The 10,778-nt window shown below is 37.7% G+C and overlaps 1 protein-coding gene across 2 annotated transcripts in view; it reads left to right on the top strand.

The window, feature by feature from the left end:
* Positions 1–9,100, top strand: part of rdl1 (GABA-gated chlorine channel alpha subunit) — a 39,951-nt gene extending 30,851 nt beyond the window's left edge. The window contains exons 2-10 of one of the 2 annotated variants that reach the window (XM_028304419.1): positions 1,692–1,792; positions 3,117–3,184; positions 5,435–5,661; positions 5,757–5,839; positions 7,426–7,563; positions 7,888–8,172; positions 8,347–8,537; positions 8,624–8,758; positions 8,936–9,100. In XM_028304419.1, the coding sequence (XP_028160220.1) occupies positions 1,692–1,792; positions 3,117–3,184; positions 5,435–5,661; positions 5,757–5,839; positions 7,426–7,563; positions 7,888–8,172; positions 8,347–8,537; positions 8,624–8,758; positions 8,936–9,100 (1,393 nt within the window). The remainder of the gene's footprint in view (positions 1–1,691; positions 1,793–3,116; positions 3,185–5,434; positions 5,662–5,756; positions 5,840–7,425; positions 7,564–7,887; positions 8,173–8,346; positions 8,538–8,623; positions 8,759–8,935) is intronic. The other variant, XM_028304428.1, reaches the window with a different exon arrangement.
* Positions 9,101–10,778: the final 1,678 nt, after the last annotated feature.

Here is a 10,778-nt window from a genome sequence, read left to right on the forward strand (position 1 = left end):
TTTCGCGGAGCGACGATCGACCTATCTCACCTCCCCAATGGTCGAAGCGCGACTGACGTTAACAGAATACAACGCTGTGATTGGTTGCTGGTGTTCGGTTTAACGGCAATCTTGTATTATTACTCGTACTGAAAATTTTAGGTACCTAAAATCGTGTGACCAACGTATTTCGCTTTCTCAATTCAAAATAATTATAAGAAGATATTTTTTTGACTATTGTGTGGAAAGTATATTTAATTACGATGATTTTAGTATATGCTACACACAAATTGAATGAAAATTGTGAATGCAGTAACCAAATGTTTCAAAGCAACCGAAGGTGTGACACGATGAGAACGCGAAAAATGACCCCGTTTTTTACCGTTTCATGTGATTTTTTCGTATTATTTTTGCTTCAATTACGATAAAATTTATTTTGTATGTAGCTAAATAGATATTTATCATCTGATTTCAAAGTTATTGTTCTAACTTATACCGTTTATGAACTATTATTGTGTGACCATCAAATTTGAGTGTAAATGAGAAGTACCCAGGTAAAGAAACTTGATCTAAAATGCAGAAAGCCCATAAAATATTGGTTTAATCTTTTTGAAAGTACCTACATGAATTAAAATGGTGTGATGGTCACGTAGTGACAGGTATTCATGTATGATGTCACCAAAGTTATTTCGAGCGAAGTTACCATTAAATTATAAATAATAGCTACCAAGCTACTATAACAATCTATTTTAAGTGCGCAGAGATAGGTATCTTCCACGAAAACTAATTAAAAAACAGATAAGATGAAGTTTGAAGTTTTTTCAATGTAAAAGTTGTTCTATTGTTGTGTATTGTGTCATTCTTCATTCATTTATACAATTTTTAGTGTTAAATTGGAAAGCTTGCCTTAATGTTTCACTAACAAAGTTCTAAACTTGGACTAAAAATAAAATACTTATTTACGAATTAAATGTTTTCATCCTAAGGTTCAGTGATTATTGGAACTATGTTTGTCATTCAGTGCACCGTACATGATAACTCGTAGTTATTAACTTTGAAATAAAAAACCTATTCTGCCACAAGTATTTACAAGTACCAATCGTTTTTATTAACTCGCTTTTCTTTCTATTTCTATTTGTTTGTCCGTTGAGTAGTGTAATTGATTTGAACTAACTTCCCGTTTAGTTCAAGAGTTTTAGCTTTCGTTCGTAGTTGAGAGCTGGATGACAGAGCAGCACTAACTTATTGAACGTAATATTTAATAGAAATTGAAATTTGCAGACACTGAGAAATATATTTGGTGCTGCTACTGGACAAAAATGAAGTGACCTGGGCGTTACCTATAACAAAAACAGTAATAGAGATGACATAACTTTAACGAGTATTATGCTCAATAGGTACAAATATTTTCGTACTTAGGTACGAGTAAGCTACTTTAAAAAAATACTTTGACTTTTAAAGACATCTAATCATTTTGCCATGCATATTTTTCAGTGCGCGTCTTTTAAAATAAATTCTAAAAACGTTTAAGTGGAAAAACACATGCAATCGAATAAATCGATTAAATTATTTATTTTATCTGAACATTTCTGATTCCCTATAAATAAATCGCAATACAATTTCTATGCAAAACTGTCCACTTTACTTATCTTTATTATATTACCCTAATATTTACACAATCATTCTAATATTTGTATATTTTATCTTTTCAGGGGTGCCGGTGGGGGTGGCATGTTCGGTGACGTCAATATATCGGCCATTTTGGATTCGTTTAGTATAAGTTACGATAAAAGAGTAAGGCCCAACTATGGAGGTTAGTACTCATATTCTATTTTTTATATTTTTACGTATCGCGAATATAAATTAAGTTCCCTTAGACACGTACCTTTAATAAAAATAGGTTTTGATTCCCAATTAAATGTATTACATAGCGAATGAAGCTTATTCATGATTCCAATAAAGTTGAATGCAATGCAATACAACATCATTCCAACTAATTCTTTTCCCATATAACCAGCCTATAATATAGCTCACTTACCAAATATAGAGAGCTTTGTAAAAAAGCTTTTAGTGTGACAATGTCTAGTGAAAAAAGTTTTAGCTTATAAGTGTAACATGAGTGTTCAATTTGTTGCATCCTTTTATTCGTGGTAAAAGTGTCGAGTGGTCTGTAATTTCGCTTCATTTGAATTCACCAATGGCATGGCCCTGGTCCAAAGGTCACATTTTGATTCTTCATAACTCCGAAATTGTTATTCATTCAACAACTAGGTTATTTTGTAGCACTTAGTGCCTACCTCTGGTATGCCAACAGCTAGTTATTATGATGAAGTTCATTATAGAATAATCGTTGTTGTTCATGCCCAAATGAAAATAAAATGAGCTGTGAATATTTTATGTAAGGCTAAAATGAAATAACGCCCGGCGGACGCCCCATCACTGAAAATTGTAGCGATTTTTAGCTGCTACGAGGAAAAATTTAAATATTCATTCCAACTTAACACATTTGAAATGATGAAAACATGCTCATATTTGACTTTGAAGTTATAGGGTAAACAAATTTGATTTTTGACATTCAGCAAATGTTTTATTCTCGCTGAAATTCGTTTTTAATTCGTTATCGTCAGAATGTTGCTGCTAAGTGAATATCTCTATAATTTATAGATTAAATTAAGTAGGTATCTTATTCATTTAAAGAAACGCCAACCAAACTCGGCTTGCCGGTGGCGTTGCCAAAAATCCGCGTCTTTTAAACTATCGATCGGGTTTACATTAAAGTAAGATGTCTGTGTAAATAATTGAGAGCGCTATTCTTGTTGTATTCTCAGACATATAATGAAGTAGCTATCGTAAAGCTGCGTCTTCAGTCTTCACTGCAGAGAGCAATCGATATGAGGCTACGAGTGTGATGACCTGTTGATTTAACACAAACACGTCAAGTCTTGTGATTCAAAACAGGCCAATGCACTTAGTAGTATATTGAACTTTTTATCATAAAATTATAGTAAAAGATACCGGTATAGTAATTTACTTTTAAAAGTTTATTTAGATCAACGATAGATACATAATCTTAAACTTTAAAAAGCTTTAGTAGTTGAATGTTACTCTTGTCATGTGTTATATTGCGTCGTTTTCAGGACCACCCGTGGAAGTGGGGGTTACCATGTACGTGCTCTCCATCAGCTCTCTGTCTGAAGTGAAAATGGTACCTTTTTAAAGCAATATTAAAGACACAGCGCATACATAGCAAGATTTTGTCCCTTAGTATGATCACCAGCATTAAACCGTTCATCGTAGCACCCGTGTCCACGGTTCGATCGCATAAGTAGGCGCGTCGATGCGTTTTGGCGTAAGGTTGCGCTCGCATCGAGGGTCGCGTGGCTCGCGCGGGTGCGGGCGTCAGGTCAGGCCTCGCTAGCGCCCGCGCAGCCCAGGCGCTCCAACCGCCTCCGCCCGCCACCCGCACGCTCCCCGCGCCTCTCGACCCCCCCGCTCTACTCGCCCGCAGGCGATGGGGCACGTCACCGTCCTCTGGTTTGGTTTTCACGGCGCGAGGCGCGCGCGCGACTCACGATTGGGCTTGATTGCAGGTCCGCCAGTGGAGGTGGGCGTCACCATGTATGTGCTCTCTATCAGCTCCGTCTCCGAAGTGCTCATGGTACTCGCCACTGTCACCTCACGCTTGTCTCGGTCGCCTCGGCTCGCTGCGCCGCCGCGACCGAGCAGCCCCAGACACGAGGCTGCGAGCATGCCCGCGTTTTGGTGGAGCAGATCGCCCTATGTCCGCCCACTTGCTTTCTTATTATGTGTTGTTTACTGTATAAATTAAATTAAACTGAACTAATACATCATAATAAGAAATGCAATACCCTTGAATTTTCCAGTTGTGTGTCCAGCAGTACTCGTAATTCCAAAGTTGCTGCTAAGTGATGACGTCTGTTTGTTTCGACTCGAGTAAAGTTATTCTAGCAAAGAATATTATGATTTCTCATTATGGACTATAGAGCATTCAAATCTCATACGATTACACATGGGAAATACAGAAAGCTCCATATCGTATAACGGATATTTTTTTTGCTACCACAACATAGTAAAATTTCATAAAAATTGGATCATTTTATTTTCAGTAAACATTTGAACTTAAATCGTTGATTCTGACCAACAGATACTCATCACTTGTGTTTTTCATGAGTTATTAATTTCTTTTTGTTTCTATTTTGTAAAAAGAAAACCAATTTTAAAGTTGCAGATTCATAAATATATTATTTCAGTTTCTTTTCATGTGTGTTTATTTTTTTTCATGTGCTCTATGGATTTGCGACGACTGTTCAGATCTTATCGTGATTCATTTTGTAGTTTGTTGTGTATGTACGTATATGTGTATCTTCAGAATTTGCAAACATAACCGTAAATTCTATTTTCTCCCTCAACTTGGAACATCGATAAAATTGGCCCTCCGTTAATCTCTTTACATATTACATTTTCAAATAGCTTCGTGACTTTGGCTCGTAAAGTTCGCGCATGAAATGATAGAATATTTGTGAAATACAATAGCGGATCGAGGTCAACGTTCGGTTTTCCAAAGTAACCAACTGTGAGCTTGGTAGGCGTGTATTTGGGTGAAGGACCCCAAAGTGGAAACCAAATCAAGGTTGGGAAGGTCACAGTGAGACGTGACCCATGGCCCAGGGAGGGGAGATTGCCTTATTTTCAAGTCACAAACCCGCGATTCGAGCTCATTAACGAACGTTAATTTGTTCTACAAACGCGGTCCGAACTTTTCGTGGCAACTTGTATACCGCGCCGGCTTGTTGGCTTCAATTAACCGAGAGGACTGCCTTTATCGAGCCGTGGGTGCCCGCCTGCGCCACCACCCACACTCACCTTGCCCTCAACTCCACTTAGAGCACCTACCTACTTTTTCATTATTAGACCTCACTTGTGTTCTGTAGGCTTCATATCACACACACTCTGCACATTCAATTTATTTGTTTACTTTAATAATTGTTTCAAGCTTACTGCTCAATTGGTGTAGTGCAGTGTCTATATCATGTTGTAAGGTGTCTCCTATTACAAATAACCTGACTTCGTATTTAACCGTATCCTATACCAACTCTATCGCAGTGCATAAGACATTGTGTAGGATGAAGTCGTGTCTGAATAGCATGCAGATGTTAGATGTTCGTATACTAGTCATTCTTGAAAACTCAGAATTTTCCTGAGGATCCTTTGTCTAAAAGCTCTTATGCAACTATTCGAACAGTATCATTATGAATTGAAAACAAAAACAAAGTAGCTAAAATACATTTTGATAGTTATGTAAGAGCGATGCTGAACTTCAATATTTACTATCAATTTATATCTCGATGTTCATATATCATGCAATTATTTAATGGCAACTATTGTACAAAATATACCTATCGTAAACTAAAATTAAAACTCTTTGTTTCCTCAGGATTTCACATTGGATTTTTACTTCAGACAGTTCTGGACGGACCCCCGATTAGCTTATAAGAAAAGAACTGGAGTTGAAACTTTATCAGTGGGTTCTGAATTTATAAAGAACATATGGGTGCCTGACACATTCTTCGTCAATGAAAAGCAATCGTACTTTCATATAGCAACAACTAGCAACGAATTCATACGTATACACTACTCAGGATCTATCACAAGGAGCATCAGGTATTTCAAAACAATAACTCAACGTTTTTTTCACATGGCTGTAAAGTATTCTAAAGAAATTAAAAATCCTGACATACGTTATTTTTTAATTACAGGTTGACAATCACAGCCTCCTGCCCTATGAACCTTCAATACTTCCCAATGGACCGACAATTATGCCATATAGAAATCGAGAGTTGTAAGTATCTTGACTATGGCCCCTGTAGCCAAGCATCGATAAAAGAGTGCTTAACAAACGTGCTAATAAGTGTATAATACTCACATTGGTAGTAATAAACTCACGTGTACAACGTTGTGTTCTTAATGAGACTAACGATATATTTTAGATGTGAACATTAGTAAAACAATGACGGGCACGCTTTGTGTGTTTTGAAGTCTGTTGCCTTTGTAATAAGCATAAAATATTGTTTTTTAATTACTTTAACGTGTGTGAATAAAAAATCTAATTACCGTGCGAGACATAAAATATTGCGTATAGATGATAGAAAAATAATATTTATTGTATTTTGAAAACATACGTGTGTTGTGCTCACCTAAAGCAATCATTGATTTAACTCTACCACAATGCAAATTTATCACTAGGCTTACAGATATTGTGTTGTGACCACTTTCTTGTATCACAGATGCTACTCAGGGATACCCTGTGAGCACTAGCGTAAAAGTTACTCGTCGACACGTGCTGTGATTCCCTCGTGTTTTCATAAGTTGGAATGTCTCCTTCTCGCATACAGCACCCGCAGAAGGCAGACTGTACAATAGTAAGCCTTTGTTCACACGAGCATCAAGCGAAAGAACTGATACTAAGACATCGACGCTGCGATAGCTGCGGGCCAAAGGAGGCGGGGACGGTGGTGCCTGCGGGCTCGGCGGCGGGCGCTCCGGGCGGCACTGCACGCCGGCCACACACACCCTCGCACCACCGCTGTGCTTACCCTCATCGACTGCATCAATGCATCTGCATGAAACGTGTGCATGCTTTTTATATTCACATTTTAACTATATGTCTTGCACATCATACTAAGTATGTTTACATCCATTAACAATTAGCGTTGGTATCATCTTTATTTCTGCCTTCTTGCACCTTCTAATCTTATATACCTTCAAGATCAGGCTGCTGGACTAAGGTTTAACTTTTCTGTCACCTTAGATGTTAGATTTTAGTAGATTTATATTTTTCTATCATCCATATCGAGCTAAACCGAGCGTCTTTTCAATAGAATCCTGGGGATTCATTCAGTACCGCTCGTTTAAGTCTCGCCAATTTGTGCCCGTGAGTCCCATCCTCGTCGCCGCCGCGGCTCGTGAGGGCTCCGCGATGCTACGCAGCGTAAGTGATAGCGTTTTGTGTGTTTGGCATGTCTCCGGAGTCGGGTACACAATGAGAGACATTCGATACCATTGGAAAGATGGGCTATCAAGCGTTGGGATGAGCAATGAAGTGCAGCTACCACAGTTTCGCGTGCTGGGCCACCGCCAGCGGGCTACCGTGGTTACTCTGACAACAGGTAACATGTCGCATTTTCTGCTGTCCCAGCACTATCCGTACATCGCTTTGCCACCGACCCCGTCTCCCTCAGCCCGTGTGCAGACGATCGATACCGCGACACTCGCACACATGCTAAACACAACACGACAATCGCACGACGAGACGCGCGAAACTGAGCTCGCGACTCCCCCGCTCTTACCCCGACCGAATGAAGACTCGATTCAAAACCCATTGCGATGGGCCTGGGGTTATTTCATTTTTGTGTCCGCTGCGCACAGTCGGCTACACCATGCGGGACATCAGATACAAATGGAACGAGGGCCCCAACTCTGTCGGTGTATCGAGCGAGGTGTCGCTGCCGCAGTTCAAGGTGCTGGGCCATCGCCAGCGAGCCATGGAGATCTCCCTTACCACAGGTACTTGAGTTTGCGGGGGTTAAACGACAAAAATTAAAAATTCACCACAAAGTGGAACACTGGACAAAAACAGCCACGATTCTTTTCACGTCCTGCTTTTGTATTGTTGCACAAAAACACTATGAGTGGTGTGAACTAGTACTGTCAATATTGTCTTTTATGTTTAATAAAATCAAATTATATACTAAATACTTTAATCTTACATGCTACTTCAAGATTATCGTTTAACTTTGTCTAATATTTTGATTTAAATTATATTGATTCAAAACATTAATTGCAATATACTTTGACAAACTAATAAATATGTAATTGAACTTATTACAGGAAATTATTCGCGGTTGGCGTGTGAGATCCAATTCGTTCGTTCCATGGGATACTATCTCATCCAAATTTACATTCCATCTGGTCTAATTGTAATCATATCTTGGGTGTCATTCTGGTTGAACCGCAACGCAACCCCGGCCCGAGTGGCGCTGGGCGTCACCACTGTGTTGACTATGACTACCCTCATGTCGTCCACAAACGCTGCCTTACCCAAAATCTCGTACGTCAAGTCTATAGATGTTTATCTGGGCACCTGCTTCGTGATGGTCTTCGCTAGTCTATTAGGTAATATACTTTTCCATAAATATTACTTTTATGCATAGCAAACGCGACAGTTTATACAATTAATTTGCATAAGCGAATTGAAAATTATTAGTTTTACAAATGTGTAAGCTCAGCGAACGTGAAACTTTATTCACTTAAAACGGTAAGTTAGACAGTTCGTTTTCTTCTTTTCAGAATATGCAACGGTGGGTTATATGGCTAAACGGATACAAATGAGAAAACAAAGGTTCGTGGCGATCCAGAAGATTGCATCTGAAAAGAAAATGCCTCCCGTTGACTGTCCTCCTGTTGGAGATCCACACACGTTATCCAAAATGGGGACTCTCGGTCGGTGTCCGCCGGGTAGGCCCTCGGTAAGCTGTTCGGTAATTTCCTTTGCTATTTTTTCATTGCATGACTTAACTTATTAATGTCAACGGATTATTGCAAATATTTCTAATAATATTTCCAGGAGGTGCGATTTAAAGTGCACGATCCAAAGGCGCACTCGAAAGGAGGAACTCTCGAAAACACGATCAACGGTGGAAGAAGTGGCGCTGAAGAAGAAAATCCTGGCCCTCCTCCTCATATTCTGCATCCTGGAAAGGTAAATGTAATTGATAATTATTTTTTAATATTTTGCTGCTTGGCGACAAAGCTAGCGATGATGTTTTTTTTATAAACTGCTGTGCGGTAACGTTCAATCTAAATTGTTAGGAATGCTGGCGATCTCTAAGCGTTCATAGTTTCATTTTGTAAATAAAATTGCGTTGTCTGATTTCAGGATATAAGCAAGCTCCTGGGGATGACGCCATCTGACATCGACAAGTACTCGCGAATCGTGTTCCCAGTGTGCTTCGTATGCTTTAACCTCATGTATTGGATCATTTACCTACACGTGTCGGACGTCGTGGCTGATGATCTGGTTCTTCTGGAAGAGGATAAATAGAGGGTGTATTGTAAAATCCACTTATTTTCCCACCATCGTAGCTCAAATAATAATTTGAAACATACTTAAACAAAAAGCGCGTAGAAATCGGTAGTCCATAGTGCAAGAGTAATCGATGTGTCGATTTAGTGAGAGATAGCATTTGGAAAAAATGTAGTTCTTATGAAACACCGAACCTAATTTACAATTGAATATAATGTAGGTAGATATAAACCGTAATTGCTAGATGTAAACGTATTTAAACGCTAAAAACCTAAAAAAAACTTGTAAATATTTGCGACTTGAAAGATACGAGTAAATTATGGACGTCTTAGTCTAAGTCTTAATCTCTTTTCTTGAGTCTGAGGTAGAAACTAAAACGACTGAAAATTGTCATGTAGGTCTCATAAAAGGCGTACTTTTTTTACAAATACGGATTTACTCGTATGTATAGCATAGGCCATAGAGTAATAATTTCACCATTTACTGAGGGTCGGTAACCAACGTTTCCTAGTGAACTAACCTCTGTAAATATACTGGTCATGGCGATAGATAGTAAGGTCGGAAAAATCGAAAAGTATAGATTCATTAACTAAAATTGTTATTTTTACAATTTAATATATTTCGATACACTCGTGGATTTACGTGTTATTTGTACGTTCATGAAGTTCCTATAAAATTGACTTTAACGGAAGTCTCGCCGAAAGAGAAAATAATAATCGTCGATAAAAAGTTTCAAATTATTATTTTGTGGTAAAATGAGTGGAACATTAAATTAAAATAATACTGATGCTCAAAATTTTTTTTGCTTGATAATTACTTAGTTTCATTTAGATTTTTGTGTATGTTATAAGTGACTCATTTATTTTTTGTTGACTGTATTGTTAGATTGATCATTAATTTTTTTTATTGTAGTAAAACTAAACCTTGAATATTTTTATTTTAATATTGTACGTAGCTTTATGTTGTTGTTTGTAAAATTATTAATGTATTGGGATAATTACTTTGCTTTTAATCGTATTGCATGCTGAGTTTCCAACGTTGTGATATACAATCGACTTGATTGTTCAATGATACTCGTGTCAGTGTTTTACGTATCAATCTAATAGCAATAATTACTGATAGACAGCACTAGAAAGTAATTTATCAGTAGATGAAATGACCGAGTTTCATGGATGAATTAACAAGAGTTAATTTATTGCTAACTCAAATCCATCAATGGCATGCATGCGCTACATTGATTTCTAAACCCAAATATAATTCCGGTCCAGCATGTACTTTTAATCTAACATTATTACTATCATTCAAATAATTGTGTTGTCTGTAGTATGATTCGGTTTCCTCATTTTCCAAGTATTACAACAAAGCGCCCTTGACTGTTTTAACGTCATCCCACCGTTAAAATGTTACTTTAATACTTTTTGAAATCTTATAATGTTTCAGTTAACTAGTTTAATTATAGGAAAATGGTATGTTAACTGTTACATTTCATTTATATACTCGTATAAATAACTTAATATAAATTCATTAAGATAGATAAAATTAAATAATAAGACAAAGGACAACAACATAATGTAAATTAGATATTAGCCACCCTATGTACGGTCGAAAGGTGCTGGATTTTTATTGAGTTTAGGCATGTGTAGTTGCAGATGATGCTAGCTTTGTAGCTTTTATGTGTATTTATATCAGTCATATT

This window comes from Ostrinia furnacalis, unplaced genomic scaffold, assembly GCF_004193835.3.
Source record: "Ostrinia furnacalis isolate ACB-3 unplaced genomic scaffold, ASM419383v2 OfSCF0143, whole genome shotgun sequence".
Taxonomy (NCBI): domain Eukaryota; kingdom Metazoa; phylum Arthropoda; class Insecta; order Lepidoptera; family Crambidae; genus Ostrinia; species Ostrinia furnacalis.